Source organism: Lampris incognitus, chromosome 9 (assembly GCF_029633865.1).
Source record: "Lampris incognitus isolate fLamInc1 chromosome 9, fLamInc1.hap2, whole genome shotgun sequence".
Lineage (NCBI taxonomy): Eukaryota > Metazoa > Chordata > Actinopteri > Lampriformes > Lampridae > Lampris > Lampris incognitus.
In genome coordinates, this window is record NC_079219.1 from 2,127,973 (window position 1) to 2,154,168 (window position 26,196).

Below are 26,196 nucleotides of genomic sequence, written 5' to 3' on the forward strand. Positions count from 1 at the left end.
AGCAGAAAGGAGGGGATGCATAGATGAACAACGGACTCAAAAAGGAAGTGGGTGCAGAGCCCCCCTTGGCCATGGTTTTATACAACGTTACCTCTTTAGCTCGTCCTCAGTGTCCATGGCAGACTCATCATCGTCCCCTGTGGAATAAAAATCAAAATTAACATCGCACTGCAATTTACGATCAGGTATTTCAAATGACCAGCACCATTGTGAAGCTAGTTTACCAATGCAGATGTAACTATTCTCTGGGCTTGGTCGGATCATTAGATCAGTTCTGAATTTTTCCTGTCAAGCATCAGACTGAATCTGGGTGCCATACTTTTAAGATTTTAAGGCACTGATTTTCCTTTATTAGCGGTGGAAATCAGGGGCAAATCTTTACAAACCACGACTGCTAGCATTTTAAAGGGCTGTCTCCTTGTTGGTAGCTTTGTTAATATCATAAGATTGTAAGCAGATGAAGGAAAGGTAGAAGAAAACTCCAAACTAAAAGACTCTTGGAGCGAATCATCACCTCCTCTTATTGCTCTTCACTGGAATGCAAAGCAATTATGTCAGTGTTTGTTGTGTCTGCTAATTCACCCGAGGCACTTTACTCCTGGCCTTGCATTAACATAGAAATGAGAATCATGCACAAGTCCCCGCATCTTGATTTCCGTCCTCTGTTCCTCTTCAGCAACATGAAAGCATTCCTGTCCTTTTCATGGTGGACCTGTCGATCCCATGCATCTCCAAGTGCTGAATAGAAAGCTGGGTCTGTTCGCCAATCCTGTTGCTCTCTATGTTGCCCTCATCCTCTCCAGCTTTACTGCAAAGACTACCCCACCAACCTCTTACGTTATTTCACTCCAAAGCAGCGAATCACTTCTTTGGCTTCACAGCCATTTTCAGTTCAGCCCCTAGGTCTTAGCACTACAGATAAAATACACAAATCCTCATCAGCTTGTTTACATCTGTATGTGCTTCGCTACTGTGAGGTAATGGCAGGTCCAAAATGATTGCGAAGGGAAATGGTTGGAGGGGGCCTATAGTATCACAAGTTCAAGGTTGTACCAAAAGCATCTATTATTAATTTTCCACCACAAATACTGGGCCAACTTAAAGAAAAATTGAAACTAAAACGCAAAATGTAATATTGTAAAAAGAATTCAACCTTGACCACAGTGTCTTGTCCTGCCCCATTTCCAAGTGCTTCTAACCTGAGCAGTCATCTTTCCATTTCCTGTCTCAACCTTCTGTGGAATCGACAGACCACCTCACTGCATGTCTTTTCATCCTCTTCCTCATCTATGTCTCAGGTAGTCAGCCAGCTGAGAGGAACAATTTGAAAGTACCCACAGTCATATCGTGTCTTTTCAGTCCAATACAGCAGAGTAAAACTGCTCGCTCTGGTGTCCGGGTAGCATAGTGGTCTATTCCATTGCCTACCCACACGGGGATCGCCAGTTCAAATCCCTGTTACCTCCAGCTTGGTCGGCGTCCCTACTGACACAATTGGCCGTGTCTGCGGGTGGGAAGCTGGATGTGGGTATGAGTCCTGATCGCTGTACTAGCACTTCCTCTGGTCAGCTGGGGCACCTGTTCGGGGGGAATAGCGTGATCCTCCCACGCACTACATCCCCCTGGTGAAACTCCTTACTGTCAGGTGAAAAGAAACGGTGGAGGAGGAGACATGTGGTAGTCTGCAGCCCTCCCTGGATCAGTAGAGGGGGTGGAGCTGTGACCGGGACAGCTCTGAAGAGTGGGGTAATTGGCCGGATACAATTGGGGAGAAAAAGGGAGAAGAAATTTAAAAAAAAAAAAAAAAACCTGCTCGCTCATCAAGCTTGTTATGTTCTGCAGTAACCAACTCTCGTCCCGTGCAAAGTCTCTGGAATGTGGGGAACATCTACAGTGTATCTGGAGTGAAAATGCTGATGTTGGACACTGACTTGACTGAATGTGACTTACTATACAGTACAGCAAAACTCAGTTCAAACCTGCTTCATCAACATCTGTGGAGTCCCCATATTCATCCCCTTCCACCTCCAGCGTCTTTTTGGGGGTGACTTGTCTTTCCTGTTTCTGTGGGGTCTATCAGAAAGTTGGAAAGAGCATTCAGAATCTTCAGCATCCTGTCAGAACTGAAGGAGTACAGATTTTGTACATTCCTGTCGTGGTTAGTTTATGGCTATGATGCATTATTTGTGCTGGAAAGACCAGTATCATGTGTGTTATCAATCAATCAATCAAGTTGCATTCTATATAGCGCTTTTCTAGCTGCAACAGCCACTCAAAGCACTTTACATTTCTGGTCAAATCTGAATTTCAGACACCTGTTGTAACAGAACACAAGCCGTTTTCTGTACAATCGCTACCTATTTCGTATGTGTAAGGCCATCGAAATGTGATTTTACAACGATTAACTTATTCACATGTGTATTATAAAAAGATGTGACATGGGCCGTTTGAGACTACCGACATTAAGCAGACCAGTGACAGACCTTAGTCAGTATGCAGATAATGGATTGGTTATGTCAGGATTCATTGTTAATTTTATTAGATCACAACTTTTTGTATTGCGATATTGATAAGAAATAAATAATTGATTGATAAACAGCAGCTTGAAAAGCAGGCATTAGACTAATTAATAAAGTAATCAGATAATTGTTCATTAACGTTAATGTTCAATAATTAACAGACAATTTCTAGAAAATCTGCTGTAAACTGTGATTTTTGTTGTTAGCTCACAGGTACAGAGGAGTAAAATGTATCACCTAACTGACCAGACAGACCTCCTGATATAATCAGGGCAGATGAACAGCTTTTATTCATTTGATGGTATTAGTTCTGTTGAAGTGAGTAACAACGTTTACCTTTTCGCCCCTCTTCTCCTCCTCCTCACTCTGGTCATCCACGTCCATCTCATCCTCTGAACTGGACTCTGCACCATCCATTAAATACCTGTAGGCGGATGGAAGTTAGAGACCAACTGACAGAAGACAGAGAAAAGTCAGTTTAAAAGAACCACATGAAAATATGAGAAGCAAACTATGTTTCTGTTCCAACAAGTTATCCTAACACCAAACTCTTTTACTTCATACAGATATTTAAACATTATTTTTTCCTCATCAACATCCTCACATGAAGATGTGAACCAGCAGAGGAAATCATAGTTCCTGAAGTTGGAGAGATTAAGGCTTTTCATTAGAGAGTGATGATGACGATGAGTCACCTACATACATATTTGGGTATTTTTTAACCTCTGGCCAGGAGAGAGGCATTAATATTTTTTGTAGATTTGAGGTGAACAACATCTGAAATCTGCCTCAGGGTAGATTTCCCTTCATAAAAAGAGACAATAGCAAAAACTGTTGTAGATGAAGTAATTGACTCAATAAATGTGACATTATAATGAAGATGGGCTCAATCAATTCGATCTACTACTACTACCACTACTACTACTACTTTCGGCTGCTCCCGTTAAGGGTCGCCAAAGCGGATCATCCGTTTCCATTTCTTCCTGTCTTCTGCGTCTTCCTCTGTCACACCAGCCACCTGCATGTCTTCCCTCACCACATCCATAAACCTCCACTTTTGCCTTCCTCTTCTCCTCTCCCCTGCCAGCTCCATATTCAGTATCCTTCTCCCAATATACCCAGCATCTCTCCTCCACACATGGCCAAACCATCTCAATCTTGCCTCTCTTGCTTTGTCTCTAAACCGTCCAATTTGACCGGTATTCTGTCTTGCTCCTACTGACTTTCATTCTTCTTCTCTCCAGTGCATACCTCCACCTCTCCAGGCTCTCCTCAACCTGCACCCTACTCTCACTACAGATCATAATGTCACCCACAAACATCATCGTCCATGGAGACTCCTGCCTGATCTCGTCCATCAACCTGTCCATCACCACTGCAAACAAGAAAGGCCTCAGAGCCAATCCTTGATGTAATCCCACCTGCACCTTGAACCCATCTGTCATTCCTACCACACACCTCACCACTGTCACACTTCCCTCATACATATCCTGCACCACCCCTACATACTTCTCTGCAACTTTCGACTTCCTCATACAATACCACACCTCCTCTCTCGGCACCCTGTCATATGCTTTCTCTAAATCTACAAAGACACAATGCAACTCCTTCTGACCTTCTCTGTACTTCTCCATCAACATTCTCAAAGCAAACATCACATCTGTGGTGCTCTTTCATGGCATGAAACCATACTGCTGCTCGCTGATCATCACCTCTCCTCCTCTTAACCTAGCTTCTGTTACTCTTTCCCAAATCTTCATGCTGTGGCTGATCAACTTTATACCTCTGTAGTTGTTACAGTTCTGCACATCACCCTTGTTCTTGAAAATCGGTACCAGTATGCTTCTTCTCCACTCCTCAGGCATCCTCTCACTTTCCACGATTGTGTTAAATAATCTAGTTAAAAACCTCCACTGCCACCTCTTCTAAACATTTCCATGCCTCCACAGGTATGTCATCAGGACCAACTGCCTTTCCACTCTTCATCCTCTTCATAGCTGCCCTCACTTCCTCCTTGCTAATCCACTGAACTTCCTGATTCACTATCCCCACATCATCCAACCTTCTCTCTCTCTCCCTCATTTTCTTCATTCATCAGCCCCTCAAAGTACTCCTTCCACCTTCTCAGCACACTCTCCTCGCTTGTCAGCACATTTCCATCTCTATCCTTGATCGCTCTTACCTGCTGCACATCCTTCCCAGCTCTGTCCCTCTGTCTAGCCAATCGGTACAAGTCCTTTTCTCTTTCCTTAGTGTCTAACCTGTCATACAACTCACCATACACCTTGACCTTTGCCACCACTCTCTTCGCTTTATACTGCGTCTCCTTGTACTCCTGTCTACTTTCTTCATCTCTCTGACTATCCCACTTCTTCTTTGCCAACCTCTTCCTCTGTATACTTTGCTGTACTTCCTCATTCCACCACCAAGTCTCCTTGTCTTCCTTCCTCTGTCCTGATGACACACCAAGTACCTTCCTAGCTGTCTCTCTCACTACTTCTGCAGTGGTTGCCCAGCCATCCGGCAACTCTTCACTACCACCCAGTGCCTGTCTTACCTCCTGCCTGAACTCCTGCCGGCACAATCAATTCGGTCATTATGGCAAACAACAGGTCCTTGATGGTACAATGACCTTGACACATGGTCTCAAACAGCACACCAAGAGTGTCCTTCAGGTCATTTCTCTCAATGCCAAAGTTGAACGGGTTTGTCACGTGAAAGACCAATGCATCATGTCTATTGAAAATCTTTTCTCCCTTTCACAGTGAGATTTCAAAAGGTCTCAACCACCAATCATGCCATTTTCCCTAACTAATCGTTACTGTCAAGAAAGGAGCAGCTGTCTGAGTTGCTGTAATAGAACATGCTTCTTCCCACTGTGCTCCTGCTGCAGAGCCGGCCTTTCAGGACAAATCTGCTCAGTTGATTCCAATGTGCTGGATCATTATGTGCCAGCCAGCATGTGCGCGCATGCGCACACACAGACACAAACACACACACACACACACACACACACACACACAAGCCCAGACTTTCATCAACCTTTCGATCTTCTCTGACTGAATAAAGACAACAGAGAAAAATTCACTACACTGCTTTGCTTACAACAGAATCCATCCATCCATTCATTCATTATCCAAACCGCTTATCCTGCTCTCAGGGTCATGGGGATGCTGGAGCCTATCCCAGCAGTCATTGGGTGGCAGGCGGGGAGACACCCTAAATAGGCCGCCAGTCCATCACAGGGCCATCACACACATCATCATCACATCACATCATCATCAATGTTTTTTGAATATAATAATCCCTTTCTTATTATTTTTTTTTTAAGTTTTAATGCGATGCATTAAAACTTTTTTCCTGTATCCGTGTTGATATATATGTTTCGTGCGTCTCGCACTAATCAGCTGCTAATGTGTTTCAACAAAGAATCATACAGTTTACGTTGCCCAGCGTCACGCCCCTAATTTTCGTTGGACAGCGACCAATCAGATGGGGAAACATTCAAACTATAACAACCAATGGGGTAGGTACTTATGATGCACAGCAACCAATGGAGGTGAAGAAAACATTACAACCAATGGGGCTGGAGCTTGTTTTGAAAAGCATTTAGGGGCCAGGGCACTGTTGAAATGGCCTACATTACAAATATAACAAGGTAACTTATGTGAATTATATATTGGGGTGGTGTTGGGGCACAGTTGGAAGGACAGGCAGTTAAAATATTTTTAAAAATATTTAAAAAAATCTCTTAATAAATGTGATAAGTGTATCATCTAATCGGGGGGGGGGGGGTGATAAAGACGTTTTACTTATAGTTATAAAGGAGATATTTTTTCGGTGTCCACAGCTGGTGGCCAATTCGTTTCTATTATTCAAGGTGAGCATATCAAATCTGCAAATAATAAAATACTTTTCTGCCAAGCACAGGTCACATCTTTTACCCCTAACTGAATATGCACTACTCTTTGCAAGGGTTTTCCATGAGACAGAATAACTGATACTCTTGTCTACCAATCACCAAATGTGGCGGCTTAAGGCCGTTGCATTTCTTGCACGGTCATTTCTGAAGCTACTCATATGGGCGTTAAACCTAATTTTAAAAGGCCCTCTGTTAATCCCACGTAAGTGTCCACATTGCAGTTGTCTTCTCTTGTCACCAATGCCTGGTAGATGACTCCCTCTGTCTGGCATTTTCCTTCTAGAGGACACGATGCCTTAGTACGGCAGTTGCAGTTGGAGGTGTTTGGTTGTGGTGAGGGGGTGTGTGTCTTGGCCATGATGCTTGTGTTGTGGGATGAAATAACCTGCTGAACATCTGGCATGCAGCTGTAGCTCATTTTGACTGTGTTTCTGTTGAATATTTTCCTCCCATGGTGGTCTGGGGTAAAGCACTCATCCAAAAGCTTGAAAATTTGTTTTCCAATATTAGAGGCCACACAGTGTCGCTGTAGGAGGATTATACCAGGTGATGTTCCGCCTTCTGCTGCACTTGTTTTGTTGTTGTTGCTGGCTGTCGCTAATTGGTGGTGGATTGTACATAAGTCAGAAATCATATCCACATGTTTGCAAGGCTTTCTGGTATGGGGGGGGCTTCTTCGTTAAAGATGGTCTCGCTGGATGATAAACACGAGTCTTTTGTTTATGCTCACTGGGATATTTTTCAAAATGGAGGGCGGATGATTGCTTTCTCTGTGGATGTATTGCAGTATATTGTTGGGCTTCATGTAAGGTCTGTATGTGCCATTTTTAAGGTCTAATGAGATGTCGAGGAAGTCAATCTGTTTTTTGTTACCCTCAATTGTAAATTTTAGTCCATTGTTTGCAAATATACTACACATTTTATTTTTTATTTTCTCAACTTCTCTTGCCGGTTTGTTGCAGACTGCCAGCCCGTTGTCTCTATATAGCCCCACGTTGATGTCTAGGACCTGTAGTTGAGACAACAAGTACAAGCCCACTAGCTGACAAGTCTCTCGGGCTTGTTTTGAAAAGCATTTAGGGACCAGGGCACTGTTGAAATGGCATATATTAAAAATATAACAAGAGAATTTATGTGAATTATATAGCAGGGTGGTGTTGGGGCACAGTGGGAAGGACAGGCAGTTAAAATATTTAAAAAAAAAACTCTAATAAACATCATATGTGTATCATCTAATGGGGGCGGGGAGAATAATAAAGACGTTTTACTTATAGTTACAAAGGAGATATTTTTTTCGGTGTCTACAGCTTGTGGCCAATTCGTTTCTATTATTCAAGGTGGACATATCAGGTCTGCAAATGATAAAATACTTTTCTGCCAAGCACAGGTTACATTTTTGACCCCTAACTGAATATGCACTACTCTTTGCAAGGATTTTCAATGAGACAGAGTAACTAATATTCTTGTCTACCAGTGACCAAATGTGGCGGCTTAAGACCGTTGCATTTCTTGCATGTTCATTTCTGAAGTGTCCACATTGCAGTTGTCTTCTCTTGTCACCAATGCCTGGTAGATGACTCCCTCTGTCTGGCATTTTCCTTCTAGAGGACACGATGCCTTAGTAAGGCAGTTGCAGTTGGAGGTGTTTGATTGTGGTGAGGGGGTGTGTGTCTTGGTCATAATGCTTGTGTTGTGGGATGAAATAACCTGCTGAACCCGGGGTTTGAACCCAGGACCTTATATGATAGATGTAGGAAAAAAACCTTAATTCATAGTAGTACGAGCCTGTTTCATGCGTTGCGCACTCATCAGCTGTCAAGTTGCCAACTTGGCAGCTGATGAGCAACCAACTTGACCAACTGGGCAGCTCATAAGCAATCATCAGCTGTCATTGACAGCTGATGATTGCTTATGGCATGAAACAGGCTTGTACTGTCTCATAAAGAATTTACTACTTGACTCACTGGATTCTTTTGCTCATTTGTTGAGTTTGAGTGTTTCTTTTAACAAAGTTTTATATATATATATATATATATATATATATATATATATATATATACACATATACATATACACACACTCACTGGCCACTTTATTAGGTACACCTTGCTAGTACCGGGTTGGACCCCCTTTTGCCTTCAGAACTGCCTTAGTCCTTCGTGGCATAGATTCAACAAGGTACTGGAAACATTCCTCAGAGAGTTTGGTCCATATTGACATGATAGCATCACGCAGTTGCTGCAGATTTGTCGGCTGCACATCCATGATGCGAATCTCCCGGTCCACCACATCCCAAAGTTGCTCTATTGGATTGAGATCTGGTGACTGTGGAGGCCATTTGAGTACAGTGAACTCATTGTCATGTTCAAGAAACCAGTCTGAGATGATTCGAGCTTTATGACATGGCGCGTTATCCTGCTGGAAGTAGCCATCAGAAGATGGGAACACTGTGGTCATAAAGGGATGGACATGGTCAGCAACAATACTCAGGTAGGCTGTGGCGTTGACACGATGCTCAATTGGTACTAAGGGGCCCAAAGTGTGCCAAGAAAATATCCCCCACACCATTACACCACCACCACCAGCCTGAACCGTTGATACAAGGCAGGATGGATCCATGCTTTCATGTTGTTGACGCCAAATTCTGACCCTACCATCCGAATGTCGCAGCAGAAATCGAGACTCATCAGACCAGGCAACGTTTTTCCAATCTTCTATTGTCCAATTTTGGTGAGCCTGTGCGAATTGTAGCCTCAGTTTCCTGTTCTTAGCTGACAGGAGTGGCACCCGGTGTGGTCTTCTGCTGCTGTAGCCCATCTGCCTCAAGGTTCGACGTGTTGTGCGTTCAGAGATGCTCTTCTGCATACCTCGGTTGTAATGAGTGGTTATTTGAGTTACTGTTGCCTTTCTATCAGCTCGAACCAGTCTGGCCATTCTCCTCTGACCTCTGGCATCAACAAGGCATTTTCGCCCACAGAACTGCCGCTCACTGGATATTTTCTCTTTTTCGGACCATTCTCTGTAAACCCTAGAGATGGTTGTGTGTGAAAATCCCAATAGATCAGCAATTTCTGAAATACTCAGACCAGCCCGTCTGGCACCAACAACCATGCCACGTTCAAAGTCACTTAAATCACCTTTCTTCCCCATTCTGATGCTCGGTTTGAACTGCAGCAGATCGTCTTGACCATGTCTACATGCCTAAATGCATTGAGTTGCTGCCATGTGATTGGCTGATTAGAAATGTGCGTTAACGAGCAGTTGGACAGGTGTGCCTAATAAAGTGGCCGGTGAGTATATATATATATATATATATATATATATATATATATATATATATATATATCCATTATCCAAACCACTTATCCTGCTCTCAGGGTGTATATATAACGAGAACAGAGCTTGACTGTATTGTACCTGGGGATGGATGACAGTGGAAAAAAAAAAGCTTCTATGCATTGCCTTTGTGCACTGCCTGTTGACACCTATGTCCTATGGGACTTGAACCTAGTTTTTTGACACTTGCGTTGTCGTCTCCTGACTAGATCCTTGCTTGTGTTGTATCAACTCTCACATGTGCGTCGTTTTGGATAAAAGCATGTGGTAAATGAAACTGTAACATTGTAACATCGTCGGCCTCAGTGAAGTTGTGTATTTGCATACGAATGCTAGAGAAGCTACTGTTTGTGTGCAGAAAGGAGACAGAATGACTGTGCGTGTTTGTTTGAGTACTTGTCCTCATCAAAGCAAGTGGTCTCTTTAATTACCCATGGCAGATGCATGTGTTAAATAACGGATACATCATCAAAGCGGCACACTCCAAACGCCACACAATAGTGGGGCTGGGACAGTACATGCATCATGACGTCTGGGAAAGCGGGGGGGGGGGGTGCTGTGAACAATTTGATACTGACTGTCAGAGTATGATGAACAAGAGCTATGCTTATTCCAGTTGGTTTGTTTTAAAGATTTGTTGATGGACAGGCTCTGATGAGAGAACATGGCTGATTCTTTTTGTTAAAGTCTGTGATTTGAGAGATTTTGAGATACTTTATTGATCCCCGTGGGGAAATTCTTCCTCTGCTTGTAAGCCATCGTAGCTGTGTAGCTAGCAGCAGTGGGCAGCCATCGTGCAGCACCCAGGGACCAACTCCAGTTGGTCTTGTCATGCCTCGGTCAGGGACACAGACAGGAGTACTAACCCTAACATGCATGTCTTTTGATGGTGGGGGAAACCGGAGCACCCGGAGAAAACCCACCACAGACACGGGGAGAACATTTAAACTCCACACAGAGGACGACCTGGGATGACCCCCAAGGTTGGACAACAATGGGGTTCAAACCCAGGACCTTCCTGCTGTGAGGCGACAGCGCTAACCACTGTGCCACCGTGCCACCTTATTTTTTTGTGTTACTGACTTCCGATTACCAATTACTTTTTTAAGTCTTCTTTTTATTTATTTTTTTTTTAGTCAGTGTCAACATTACTCTCCTCAATCCCTTCATATTGATGCTGCCATGCACACTGTCTGTCCAGACTAGTCCAATCACTGCAGCTTTGTTACTTTCAATTGTGAATTCATGAGCAAAACCTTTTTTTATGCACCCGGTCCTGCTTCCAAATCCATTCTGTGACAACTGGATTTTACAGTTACATTAGAATGAGGAAAAAATACAAAAATATGAGAAAACATTTTAGAAAAAATTTCACTGTCATCCTGGTGTTTGCTCTCTTGGACAGTGAAAAAAAAAATTTTTTTTTTATATGTTGGATATATGTGTTTTTGTAGTCTTTTGTAGTTTCAGTATGTGTGTTCTTGTAGTTTTTGTAGTTGGATATGTGTGTTCTTGCAGTTTGGATATGTGTGTTCTTGTAGTTTTTGTAGTTTGAATATGTGTGTTCTTGTAGTCTTTTGTAGTTTGAATATGTGTGTTCTTGTAGTTTTTGTAGTTTGGATATGTGCGTTTTCGTAGTTTGAATATGTGTGTTCTAGTAGTTTTTATAGTTTGGATGTGTGTTCTTGTAGTTTTGTAGTTTGGATATGTGTGTTCTTGTAGTTCTGTAGTTTGGATATGTGTGTTCTTGTAGTTTGGATGTGTGTTCTTGTAGTTTTTGTAGTTTGGATGTGTGTTCTTATAGTTTTTGTAGTTTGGATATGTGTGTTCTGGTAATTTTTGCAGTTTGGATATGTGTGTTCTTGTAGTTTTTGTAGTTTGGATATGTGTGTTCTTATAGTTTTTGTAGTTTGGATATGTGTGTTCTGGTAATTTTTGCAGTTTGGATATGTGTGTTCTTGTAGTTTTTGTAGTTTGGATATGTGTGTTCTTATAGTTTTTGTAGTTTGGATATGTGTGTTCTTGTAGTTTTTGTAGTTTGAATATGTATGTTCTTATAGTTTTTGTAGTTTGGATATGTGTGTTCTGGTAGTTTTTGTAGTTTGGATATGTGTGTTCTTGTAGTTTTTGTAGTTTGGATATGTGTGTTCTTGTAGTTTTTGTAGTTCTGATATGTGTTTTCTTGTAGTTTTTGTAGTTCTGATATATGTGTTCTTGTAGTTTTTGTAGTTTGGATATGTGTGTTCTTATAGTTTTTGTAGTTTGGATATGTGTGTTCTTATAGTTTTTGTAGTTTGGATATGTGTGTTCTTGTAGTTTTTGTAGTTTGAATATGTATGTTCTTGTAGTTTTTGTAGTTTGGATATGTGTGTTCTTGTAGTTTTTGTAGTTTGGATATGTGTGTTCTTGTAGTTTTTGTAGTTCTGATATGTGTGTTCTTGTAGTTTTTGTAGTTCTGATATGTGTGTTCTTGTAGTTTTTGTAGTTCTGATATGTGTGTTCTTGTAGTTTTTGTAGTTCTGATATGTGTGTTCTTGTAGTTTTTGTAGTTCTGATATATGTGTTCTTGTAGTTTTTGTAGTTTCGATATGTGTGTTCTTGTAGACTGGATGTGTTTTTATCTTTGTGTTGCATTGCTGTGGGCTGGGGGAAACGATATTTCGTTTAATTTCATGTGCACAGGTGCATGGGATGAAATGACAAATAAATGTTCCTGATGAGTGTAACTGCTGCCGAAGATGTTACCGAGAAACGCAAACCACGGGTTTGTGAGCAGCTCCACGCTGGACTGTTACGGCAACACACCCAGACCCCAGCAGACTGATGCCGTGTTGTGCTGCTGAAGAACACCAGCAGTGTGCATGCTGACTACGTTCCACCCTGTCCAAAATGACCATACCTTCTGTCATGCTACCACCTTCTGTCATGCTACCAACTTCTGTCATGCTACCACCTTTTGTCATGCTACCACCTTCTGTCATGCTACCACCTTTTGTCATGCTATCTATCGCCTTATGTCATGCTACCACCTTCTGTCATGCTATCTATCACCTTCTGTCATGCTATCTATCACCTTATGTCGTGCTATCTATCACCTTATGTCGTGCTACCACCTTCTGTCATGCTACCAACTTCTGTCATGCTACCACCTTCTGTCATGCTATCTATCGCCTTATGTCATGCTACCACCTTCTGTCATGCTATCTATCACCTTATGTCATGCTACCACCTTCTGTCATGCTACCACCTTCTGTCATGCTACCAACTTATGTCATGCTATCTATCACCTTACGTCATGCTACCACTGCTCTACTGTTACAGGACCAACTGATCTGTGCAACCCTCCATCCAACTTTACCATAGATGTGGCTGTCTGAGTTAAATGGAACACCTTTAAGATGGGTCTATACTTTCACATGCACTGTCCTGTCACCAGAATAGCACAGCACAAAATCACAACATTTTCTGACCTCTGAAATTGTATGTAGACTTAAAATGCTAAATCAATGTTCGACTTGATTTAAGATCTTTTAAGGGTTTGAGTTTCAATAATCTAAGACAAAGGATTCCTGCTTCCAGATTGTGGGAACACCCCATGGAAGTTGATACTGGCTGCCATTGTAATGGAGGTATGGTGCGAGCAGGACTGCAGAGACCGAGTTGTCTTCAAACCAGACACAATAATAATAAAGCAACAAGTGTAGGGGAATTCACAAAAAGAAAATATGGGATGTCTGGGTGGCGTAGTGGTCTATTCCGTTGCCTACCAACACGAAAATTGCCAGTTCGAATCCCTGTGTTACCTCCGGCTGGGTCAGGCGTTCCTACAGACACAATTGGCCGTATCTGCAGGTGGGAAGCTGGGTGTGGGTATGTGTCCTGGTCGCTGCACTAGCGGCTCTTCTGGTCGGTCAGGGCGCCTGTTTGGGGGGGGGGGACTTGGGGGAATAGCATAATCCTCCCACGTGCTACGTCCCCCTGGTGAAACTCCTCACTGTCAGGTGAAAAGAAGCGGCCGGCGACTCCACGTGTATCGGAGGAGGCATGTGGTAGTCTGCAGCCCTCCCCAGATCGGCAGAGTGGGTGGAGCAGAGACCGGGACAGCTCAGAAAATAGGGTAATTGGCCAAGTACAACTGGGGAGGAAAAGGGGGCAAAAAAAAAAACATAAAACAGCTTCCACCCCAAATTCCAATTAATTTGGACCTTGCGCTACACAAGATGAGCTGGCTAGCCTGCATTATTCAGCAGGCATGGATTCATGAGGAGCGATAGCAGCAGACCTTGGAGCTGCAGCCATTCAGAGTTTCCTGTGTGATGGGCTCTAACATTAGTGTGCTGCTGGAGTTGGCTGGGTTGAAAACATGATCACAGCAGACGGCAAACAAGTTTACAATGTTCTCTGGATGGAGCGAGTTTGCATATCCGTTGTGGGATTTTAATCTCTACCAGGCAGTAGCCCGGAAGGGATTGTGTGTTTGGTCTCGTGTGCATGTGTGTGTGCGCGCGCGAGTGATTTGTGCACAGTTATGACTATGGTGAAGACCCTTTCATGGTTGTTCTCGCTATCGCCGCTCCGTCTCTTCATTCCCTCTCTAGCTCGCTCGACCAACGCTGCTTTCCGTCACTGCCCACTCCGAGTCAACCGTGCACATGCGTGACTCACATCTACAGCTGAGTCAGCTCGGGCAGCGATACTGTCAAAACCAAAATATTATGTATTCGGGTAATGAGAAGTCGATTGTATTTCACAAGCCAGCAGATCATTCACTGCTGAGCTCAGCACAGGAGAACTGGAGGAACACTGGATGAACCAACAATAAATCACCTTACTCACTTCACCACCATGCAGAAATGCCAGAGTTAAAATTACACTATAAAAACACAATTTCAAGAGTAGGACTATCAATTACAGCTGGAAATCATCTCAGTAGCCACAACAAAACATTTCCTATTGCCAGTCTGTGTTGTCTTACCATTGTTTCATTGCTTCAGAGTGAATGAAAGCCAGTCAGCAGAATAGCCATTTGCCATCATTCATTTTATATCACGAAAACCACAACAGTTAAACTCATATGTCTTTTAATATGGGCTTTGAAATTATGACAGCCTGACCTCTGTCATTTCATATTAGACGGAGCTATACAAATAAAATTGACTTGAATTGGTCACTTTCGTGCGAGGGTCCACCATGGAGGCTGCGCATCCACAGACTGACAGGCAAAAGGTTTCTATTAGGTAGATTTTTTTTTGGCTTGATGAGGTAATTTTTTAGCTGCCTTTAAAAAAAAAATTCTCCCATATTTCCCATTCAGTCGCCTTGGGCAAAAGTCTTATAATGGCAGGAAAAACACTGGGTTTTCTGTCCGTGTGTGCGTGTACGGAGAAGGGGAGATACGTACGCCTGGCGGAGAGCTGCAGTCTACTGAGTGCATGCCTCAGTTCAGTCAGTATCAGTCCTGTAATAGCGCAGCTTAAGTGGATGAGTTAATGAGTGGTAGCTGTTCTGTCACCAGACGAGGCTAATTTCATCATCTTTGTGTGATATTCAATTACTATTAAAACTTTTAATGTAGATGTTAAACTTCAGGTTTCAGCCGATCCGTCTCTCCTCTTGTGCTCGGTACATATACATGGCTCTCTAGTGTCAGGGCAGTGACTGTAGGTTTGAGTCTGCAGTCAGTTGGGGCAGGGGGTAATCGTGTTAGAGCGACCACCAACAGATACACAAAACACTCCTCATTTGCCAACTACACAGAGTACAAGCATAAATTATGGGAGCCAGTGTTGCCAAGCATCCCTTTTCAAGTATCTCTGAGACAAGACCAGGTCTCGAAATTAACTTTTTCCCGACTGTCCCTGTGCCATCCCGAAATTAATCATCTGCAGTCAGTTTCTGTGAACTCTTAAGCTACAACTTTAAGTTACAATTACAGAAAGGATTGACAAATAGATAGCTCCAATGATTCTGTGGTGGTGGTGCACAGCTGCTCTCAGTGATTTGCTTGGTTTATTCCAGGGACTAACGAGACTCTGGCATGCTAAATAGTTCATGTGGCCCCCTGCAGTTGGTCCCCAACTTCTTAAGAGGGACAAATGGTTAGGCACATAGAAAGGGGTTAGGGCAAGTAGAAAGAGAATTTCTCTGGCTACCACTTTAGAATCACCTTTTATCAGTCATTTAGTCTGGCTTTACTGGTCAGTGTTGAGACAGGAAACATGGCTTTTTTCTTACATCCGACCTATGACCCTCATATTTTGGAGGCAGTCTCTCAAACCACTATACAGTGGGTGAAATAAGTATTCAACACATCAACATTTTTTTCACTAAACACATTTCCAGAGCAGCTAGTCACATGAAATTAAGCTCACACATTGGTATTAGCTCAATAAGGCAACATAGCTAAAGAAATCACAATGTTCCAATCAATAAAAAAGTTATGTGCATTCAACTGGAGTGACAAGAAAAAATATTGAACACACTAACTGAAATGTATTTAATACTTGGAGAAGTCTTTGTTTGCAACGATAGCTTCAAGATGCTTCCTGTACGAAGAACCGAATCTCAGCGTTCAGAGGGAATTTGGCCTACTCTTCTAAGCCAGGGCTCCAGACTAACTTTCTACATTGGTTGCACTGGTGCGCCTAATTTTTCATTTAGGTACACCCAAATTTTGCACACCTTTTGGCACAGCAATAATACATTTTAAATGTTACCTTTTTTGTCGGTTCCCATACACATTGGTTATTTCCTAACACATTATGTAAATGATTGTAAACGGGAATAAAGGTGCAGATAAATGTTTTTCTTTATTTAAATCACAGCACACTCAAGAAGTCACGACAACCTCAATTGTTTAAAAATCCTCAGCCGATGATGTCCGCTCTGGGCTTGGCCTTTCGGGGCTGGGGACCGCTGTAACAGGCACTGCAGCATTTTTCTTGACAAAAATAAAATAAAATCAATAGTTCTCTTCATTTTGAATTACCAATATGTTTTAAGGTTGTGATGTTGCTCAAGGAGAAGTACAAGGCACAGTCTCACATACACACATCAGAATCAGAATCAACTTTATTGGCCAAGTGTGCTTATGCATACGATTATGCCTTGGTCTCCCACCCATGTCCTGTGAAGACCCGCCCTCCTCTGCCTCCAATACTCATTTGCCGTTGTTGGTCAGATTGGTTAGATTTGGGCATGAGAAGTGATTTAAAGTCTGGCTACTATCAGGTGGAATGGCTGAAGAGGACAAGCACAAAACGGCTTTTGTCACACCCATGGGTTTCTGGGAATTCAACATGATGCCCCAGGGAGTCACAAATGCTCCGTCAACCTTCCAATGAGTCATGGAGAAATGCATGGGCTCTCCCAACCTCAAAGAAGTTCTGGTGTTCCTCGATGACCTCATCATATTTTCGGACACACTTGAAGAACATGAATGGCGCCTTATGCATGTCGTCAACAGGCTTGAGGAGTTTGGTCTCAAGTTATCACCCGAAAAGTGCCACTTTTTCAAGAAGTCAGTCAAGTACTTGGGCCATGTAGTCTCGGGAAAATGGAGTGGAAACTGACCCTGGAAAAATCGCCTCTCTGACAACCTGGCCCAGGCCAAACAACATTAGTGAGCTGAAATCCTTCCTAGGATTCACTGGGTATTATAGGAGATTCGTCAAGGACTATGCAAAAATCACCAAACCTCTAAATACTCTGAGTTCTGGTTACCTTCCACCCTGGAAGAAGTCCAAAAGCTCCAAGGTCTTCTCCAACTCAGACCTAAAATGATCCTTGGATGGAAAATGGACCTCAGAATGCAAAAATGCATTCAAAGCACTTATAGAGAAGTTGACAACTGCTCCAGTCCTTGGTTTTACCAACCCCAGGAAACCAAATGTCCTGCATACTGATGATGCCAGCCTGCATGCACTCGGTGCAGCTCTCTATCAAGAACAAGACAGTGAGATGACAGTCATCGCTTATGCAAGTAGAGGCCTGTCCAACTGTGAGCGGCGTTACCCTACCCACAAACTTGAGTTTTTAGCGCTCAAGCGGACTGTCACAGATAAATTCTTTGACTACCTGTACGGAGCTGAGTTCACCATCATGACTGATAACAATCCATTGACCTACGTCTTGACGTTTGCCAAGCTCGACGCTGCAGGACACCGGTGGCTCGCTGCCCTGTCTAACTTCAACTTCAACATACAGTACAGAGCTGGCAAGAGAAATGCTGATGGGTTATCCAGACATCCACATGATGCGGAGGAAACTGGTCTAAGTGCTCAAGATGAAGATGACAGGGTGAAACAGTTCATTTCAAGGTTTGTGAATGAAAGGAGTGAACCCATCTTCCCCAAAGATGCTAACAAAGCTGTTTCCCGAAGACATGAGCTAGGCAAAGCTCCAGTATTTGAAGAGGGCAGCCACTCACCTGTCATAGTAGAGTATCTCACCACTGATGTGAGTGCTATCCCAGCAGAGTTCTGCTTAGAGTGATGGATCAATTTGTGGTAAACAATGGTGTTCTGTACAGGAAGTGCATGAACAGAGGTGAGCCCTTCTACCAGCTAGTTCTCCCCTCGAAATAGAGAAATGGCCCTTGAAGGTCCCCACAACTCAGTCAGTCACTTGGGAATGGACAGAACATTGGCTCTCGTTCGTACGCGTTTCTATTGTCCAATTTGTTTTGATGGTTTCTATACAAGTGTACTTGACACTAAAATCTTAATACTTACTTGTATTGCTTGTGAATAAATGTTAATTGTTATGCTGCTTTTCTAAAACCTCGTCCTTGTTTATTCTATCCTCCTTGAGCGTACCTAACATTACCATTGCCAATAGACGCAGCCTGTACATTGAGATTTATCTTGACTGATATTATAGTGTAGAAATTGTGCATATTCATTCCTGTGCTACATTTGGCCCTTAGTGTTACAAATGAACATAACTTTTTTTTTTACTTATTGGAATGTGTTCTTGTTGTGTTGCCTTATTGGGTTAATACCAATGTCTGGTCTTAACTTCATGTGAAATAGATGCACTGGAAATGTTTAATAAAGAAAAAGCTTGACGTGTTAAACTTATTTCCCCCACTGTACCTCCTTATCGGTTCTCCTCATCTTTCTCCTTTCTTTACCTCTTGTGGGAGAGCTTCAGCTTCTTTTGGTGGCAGTCTGTCACCCATTCCTTCCGCACAATGATGCCCCCCGCTGACTTAACCTTGCTGTACTTGGGGGTTTTGGCAAAGGCACAGCTGGAAAGACACACACACACACACCTTAACTACTAAAGAGATGCCATGGGCAATCACTCTACATGCTTTTACTTTAGCACTGGTTTTGCTCTTAGATGCTTGTTTAGAGAGAAGATGCACTTATGACCTCTGATGACTAGTAGTTCCCCTGATTTCCTACGTTAAATGATGCACTTATTGTAAGTCGCTTTGAATAAAAGCGTCGGCTAAATGACTGTAATGTAATGTAATGTACATGTGATGGTACCAAATTTCTTTCTAGCAAACCTTTTTAAATGCAGGTATATTACTTGCTGGATTTCCTTTTCAATACCTTAAATTCTGTTTATTTAACATGGCATAACATAGAAAGTGATTGTTCCAACAAATCTGTTGGAAACACAGCGCCCCCAGCTGGATATCTGCTGGAGATGCACTGCTCTTGCTTTATTACTGCACAGTGCTAAAATCACAGTTGAGTCTACAACTATGCTAGACGACTATTCTGTGAAACTTCTAGCATACAGCACTGTACCCCAGACTATATTGCTCCGTTTGTGCTGGGGGACCTGATCCTTGGGGTGAACTCATTTCTGGCGCAGCGTGTTTTACTGTTTGAAAGCAACCAAGACATGTTGTTTGGAAAATATGAATCTCAACTGTTCTGACACTCCTGCCATATACAGAATCACCACTGGTTTACGCTTAGACAGCTGTTGTCCTTCTCCTCTCTTCGATTGGCTGGTGCACTGTTTGGGCGTCTTCCTGGCTTTGACAAACACCCAGTTAGGATAACCCCACTTAACCAGGGCCTGTTTAATGTGGGATTTCTCCCCTTCCCCGGCCACTGTGTCGGTGGGGACGTTGTCAGCTCGGTGGTAGAGCATCCTGATGACTCCTAGTTTGTGCTCCAATGGATGATGAGAGTCAAACCTTAAGTACTGATCAGTATGTGCTGGTTTACAGTAAACATCAACAATCAAATGTTCCCCATCACCAACTGCAACTTCACAATCTAAGAAGGCTAATCTGTCATTTTTCACATCCTCCCTGGTGAACTTGACGTGGTTGTCCACAGCTGTGGTCGGTGAAATGTGGCATGTCCTGAGATTTAATGTACCAGAAGTTGGTCCACCCCAAAGATCAGGTCTCCCAACACAAACAGAGTAATATAGTGTACACTGTTAAGTGCCGGGAGGATTGCCGTGATTTGTACATTGGGAAAACCAAACAGACACTTGTCAAAAGGATGGCACAACACAGATGAGCTACCTCATCAGGCCAGGATTCCACAGTCTACACCATCTACAGACCAGGACTACACCATCTACAGGCCAGTGGCCACTCTTTCAAGGATGAGGATGTGCACATCCTTGATAGGGAAGAACACTGGTTTGAATGGGGAGTCAAAGAGGCCATCTATGTGAAGAGGGAACAACCATCCCTGAGCCCTGAGCCGGGGGGCTAAGAGTACATCTGTTGCCATCTTACAATGCTGTAATTGCAACTACTCCCCAATCCTCTGTGAATAGCACACATGGCCATTGTAACTCTAGTTAATGGTCAGAGCAATTTGCATGACACCGACTGATGTCTTCAGTCGTTATGCCACTGTATTGTTTATAAGGGTGGGACAACTGCAGTCACTGTATTGTTTATAAGGGTGGGGACACCTGCAGTCACTGTATTGTTTATAAGGGTGGGACAACTGCAGTCACTGTATTGTTTATAAGGGTGGGGACACCTGTAGTCAGGTGAGACTGAAGAGGTCACTTAGATGATGATGAAGCTTTTCCCTCAATAAACGTGTCCAGATGAACCGATTCAACTTTCTGTGATGTGTGTTTGATCATTTCTAACCTTGCTACTGGTTTTAACAGGAAAATGCCAAGGGGATGACTGAACATGTCAAGCTTCTCTCAGCTTGCCCACACATTTTCTCCAGGAAATCTTACTTTTCATAGTTAACACTGATAGCCTCACTTCCTGCCTCGTGTGCCACTCACATGAGATGTGTCGAGTCAGAGGTCCAGTCGGGTCGATACTTGGCTCCCATGGCCAGAGCTTTGTCCCTTAGCTCTCCTCTGAAGGGGTTCTGGAAGCCACTGAGGACAAACACGACCCCCTCCATTATCCGACTGAATGGCACCTGTTCCACGCTCAGGGGTTTTGTTTTCTGAGGCTTTGGTTTAGGCTCTGGTGTGGCCATGTTCTTCTTTTTGTCAGGAGCCTTCGAAGCAGTAGAGGCTGTTGGGATGAGGAAAGGCAGAGAGGTTATAGGCTAATATACGTATGTACATCTAAACTGAACTATACTGAAAATACTGTAGCTCTTAACCTCAATGTATAATAGTTAAATTAATTTAGATATAATAACATAATGTCTTAAGAAAACTGGACCATCATAAAATTGATAATTTTCTCTCTTCGGTTATCTTTAACTTTCAATTATTACATGACTGACCCAGAGTGCAAAGAAAGTGCTTTAACCAAAACATGAAATGTTTAGCTTGTGCAGGGTCAGCAGCAAAGACGCTGTACAAAATCAGGAAAATGTAATACTAAGAAAAGAGAAAATGACATCTCTAAAGACAGAAATGATAATGAAAATAGGGGCAGAAGACATAATGATGCATCACTCAGGATCAAACTTGGTATCAAGATGTTCAGACATGGACTTTTTGCACAAGGTTAATATGCCACAAAGATCCATCCATCTATCCATCCATCCATCCATCATCTATCATCCATCATCCAAACCGCTTATCCTGCTGTCAGGATGCTGGCGCCTATCCCAGCAGTCACTGGGTGGCAGGTGGGGAGACAACCTGGACAGGCCACCAGGCCATCACAGGGCTGACACACAAACACACACCACACATATTTTGTGTGTGTGTGTGTGTGTGTGTGTGTGTGTGTGTGTGTGTGTGTGTGTGTGTATGTGTGCCACAAAGGTAAAAAAAATAAATAAAAAAGGTGATCGAGTTGTCTTTGCCCCAGTTTTAAAATCTCAGAACCTACACACAGCAGCTCAAAGTTTGTTAAATTGCAACTTATGAACAAAGGCAGGAGTGTGTGTCAGAGTGTGCGTTTTTAACCTTTAGCAGCACCGGGACTAGGGGTGCTGGACGGGCTGAGCTTTGGCTTGGGTTTTGGGGTGGCAGCTTTGCCCTCGGGAGACCCTGCAGGGGTGGCTTTCTTCTGGGTAGGATGGGCAGGAGCGGACTGGTGCTCCTTACTGAATTCAAACTTTCTCTTTGCTGGGGGCTGCAGGGAGGAAGAGGGAAACGACATTTTTAAAACATTACCATTTTGTGCCTGAAATAAAAGTCTATCCAATATGCAAAAATAATTCTAAAAACACAAATTTTCTACATTTTATTGGAAAGCTGTGACACGAACAAAGTATGCTGATTCTGACTGTAGTGAAATGGAGAACGTTACTATCACTGCTACATTTAAATCCATATTTAATATGCATACATAAACACAAACTCTCCAAAACCCACATTTAGTGTTTGTAAGAACTCTTAACCTTTCAGTCCGAGACCCACACCTGGCCCTTCCTCTGCCGTCTCAGATGATAGAGACTCATGTTTTGAATTTAAACAGTCATTACAGTTAACACTCTGCCGGATGGCTGTTGCAAGCCATACAAATGAGTTGGCATGCCCCTTGTGACTGTGAAAGCCCACAATAAAGTTCTCAGTCTATGTGTGCCGAGACACACATTTCAGTGAATTAGTCTGTCACTTGACAGAAGTTCATCCCCCAGGTATCTGTCATTTATTTGGCTGTAAAGGGGGGAGAGGTAAAAGTTACAAACTGTAAGCTAGTTTAGATGAAGAAAACAAACGTCATGATACTGTACTCTTCTTCCCTGAGTCCTTACATAATTTACTGCCCCCCTGCCCCCCACCCCCACTGTTCCCTTATGTCATCTCAGCTTTCCTTTGAATAAAAGTTAAAAAAAACTCTCACATGGAAAATGCACAAGCTAGTAAATTAGTTAACATGTTTTGGGGTTTTTGGGATGTGACGAGTGTCTGGTGTACACAGCGGCGGGATGTACCTGAAGCGAGGCAGAGTTGGAGGTGGCGGCTTGGCCTGAGGAGTGGGAGCTGCTGCCAGACTGCAGGGTTGCAGCGGCATAGCTTAGTTTCTCGCTTTGAGGCGACACTAAAGAGAAACAGCAGCATGCGACACCAGTAAGAGAATGAAAGTGGGCAGTGCTCGCACAAGTGTTCAGTAAATAATGAAGAATATCTTGGGAGATAATCTCTGCCCCCTTGGCTCCAAGCTCAAACAGCTTCCAACAACACTTCATCACTGATCTGGGTCTTTAAATTATTTAACTTCATTGCTGCTTTCTTACTACAAAACAAATAAGCTGTGCATGACAAACTTTCACAGGAAGAATGGCTCTACCCTTGAGCACAGGGCTGGTCTTTGTTGCGTTTTCCCGGTTGAAGAAGAGGCTGCCAGGTTGTAGACTTGGACTGGACGATCGGGACTCATCCTTCAACTTGAACTGACCCAGCTTTGTCAACTTCTGCCAAGGGAAAAGTGAAAAACAGAGAGGTCTCTTGTCATGACAGGAAGAGTCTGAGGAACCTATGCATGTCTTTTGATGGGGGGAGGAAACTGGAGCAACCAGAGGAAACCCACGCAGACATGGGGAGAACATGCAACACAGAACAGGACCTGGGACCGCCTGGGGTTCAAACCCAGGACCTTCTTGCTGTGAGGCAACAGTACTAACTACTGGGCTACCGTGCCGCCCGATTTACAACCTGAAATGCTGTGTACATCATCATGTAGAGCATCAGACCCGCAGTAACCCATACTAAAAACATGGTGCATATCATATTCAGGAATTTTATAACAATACTCTTTATTTCCATAGCAGTTTACACACACAAAACACAAAGTGTTTAACAGGATTAATAGGGAGAGGTACAGTTATTACAATGAGAATTAAGAGCAATTCAAAATAGGCCCTAAACAAGGTAAAACGGTGTGATCCTTGGTGTGATCCTTGATCCCACCCTCTCCCTTGAGACACATATCCGCCAAATGGTCAAATCCTCCTTCTACCACCTTCGCAACACTGTAAAAATAATATCCTCTCTCACACGCCCTGCTGCTGAGATACTGATCCATGCCTTCATCTCCTCCCGCCTTGATTACTGCAACTCACTCCTCTATGGCATCAGTGCTAGCTCTATCAAGAGACTCCAATTGGTCCACAACGCATCCGCCCGACTTTTAACTTTCACCAAATCCTGGCACCACATCACCCCAGTCCTACAAGACCTCCACTGGCTACCCATCTCCCACCAGATCAATTACAAACTCCTGGTTCATACTTATAAAGCCCTTCACAAACTGGCTCCCCCATACCTCACCGACCTCCTCTCCCCCTACCAACCCTCTCGGTCCCTCAGATCCATCTCAGCCTCTCTTCTCTCTACCCCCAGGTCCAACCTCCGCAGCTTTGGTGACCGAGTCTTCTCCAGAGCAGCTCCCAGGCTCTGGAACTCACTTCCCCAAATCATTAGAGACTCAGAATCCCTCCCACTCTTCCAATCCTGTCTCAAAACACACCTTTTCTCCATTGCCTTCTCGTGCCCCGGCGTCCGCTCATAAACCCCTGGTCTGGGGCAGGCTGGGGACTGAGCGCTTGACCTGCATCTGTGATTTATGTGATTTATGATGCTCGTTTTTCTTTCCCTTTATATCTGTCCAAGTGGGAGAGTACTGCTGGCGTCGTGTGCAGCTGCTGCTTCTCTCTCTCGTAGCCCCCCCTTCCCATCCACCCCTGTATGTCTGTGTTATGTTCATCTGTCGTCTTGTTTCACTCCATTTATTGTAAAGCGAGTTTGAGTACTAGAAAAGCACTATATAAGATTGATTTATTATTATTAAAAAAATGTTGGGTTTTTTTTTTATGCTGTGGCGTTTTTGTTTGCTGCATTAGCAAAGCAAATCCCCCTAAAATAAAAAATGCCTGCAGATATTAACAGGTGTATAGCGGACTTATTTAAAGCCAGAAAAGAGGAAAAAGTTAATAGTTTTATCATAGAAGACCAGATTAGTCTACATACCTGTCAACACTGGGACTTCCGTGGCCCCGCCCCAGGAAGTCCCACCACCCCTACCACTGTCCACATACCCCTTACATATAGACAAGAGAACACACAGTAAATCCTAAAATAACCACTAGGCAACCACTTGCTTTAAAACATCAGTGCAACAAGGACTGTGGTGACGCCAACTCGGACTGTGAGGAATCTGGGTGTGATTCTGGACGACCAACTGTCATTTGCTGCAAACGTTGCATCGGTTGCTCGCTCCTGCAGATTTCTCCTCTATAACATCAGCAGGATTCGCTCATTCCTCACCGACGAGATGACACAAGTGCTCATCCAGGCTCTGGTTATCTCCCGGCTTGACTACGGAAACTCCCTCCTTGCTGGCGGCCCGGCGTCGGCCATCAGACCTCTGGAGCTTGTTCAGAAAGCTGCAGCTTGTCTGCTGTTCAACCACCCTAAGTTCTCCCACACAACTCCCATTCTCATGTCCCTACGCTGGCTCCCAGTAGCTGCTCACATCCAGTTTAAGACTCTGGTGCTGGCCTACAGGGCAGTGAAAGGAACAGCTCCTTCCTATCTCCAGGCCATGGTCAAGCCCTACACCCCCGCCCGACCACTTCGCTCTGCTGCCTTGGGACGCCTGGTTGCCCCGTCGCTCAGAGGCCCCTGCTGCTGGTCAACCCGGTCACGGCTTTTTTCTGTCCTGGCCCCACAGTGGTGGAATGAACTCCCCACTGATGTCAGGACAGCGGAGTCGCTGCCCATCTTTCGGCGCAGGTTGAAAACTCACCGCTTTAAGAACTACCACCCTGTTACTTGTTCTTAGCACTTATTGTATTCACTCATTTAAAAGAAAAATCTCTTTCTTGCACTTTACTTTAGCACTGGTTTTGCTCTTAGATGCTTGTTTAGATGCACTTATGACCTCTGATGACCAGTAGTTCTCCTGATCTCCTACATTAAATGCACTTATTGTAAGTCGCTTTGGATAAAAGCGTCGGCTAAAGGACTATAATGTCATGTAATGTAATGACTGAGTTAACCAGTTCCTGCATTAAGTAAGTGACTAGAATTAGGTGGTCAAAACGAGATACC

The 26,196-nt window shown here is 43.6% G+C and overlaps 1 protein-coding gene across 1 annotated transcript in view; it reads right to left on the reverse strand.

The window, feature by feature from the left end:
- Positions 1-26,196, reverse strand: part of xrcc1 (X-ray repair complementing defective repair in Chinese hamster cells 1) — a 42,151-nt gene that overhangs the window by 12,404 nt on the left and 3,551 nt on the right. The window contains exons 7-14 of the mRNA XM_056286323.1: positions 23,435-23,558; positions 23,079-23,185; positions 22,105-22,273; positions 21,013-21,253; positions 18,911-19,027; positions 2,856-2,943; positions 1,980-2,073; positions 92-137 (exon numbers count right to left, since the gene is read on the reverse strand). Of these exons, the coding sequence (XP_056142298.1) occupies positions 92-137; positions 1,980-2,073; positions 2,856-2,943; positions 18,911-19,027; positions 21,013-21,253; positions 22,105-22,273; positions 23,079-23,185; positions 23,435-23,558 (986 nt within the window). The remainder of the gene's footprint in view (positions 1-91; positions 138-1,979; positions 2,074-2,855; positions 2,944-18,910; positions 19,028-21,012; positions 21,254-22,104; positions 22,274-23,078; positions 23,186-23,434; positions 23,559-26,196) is intronic.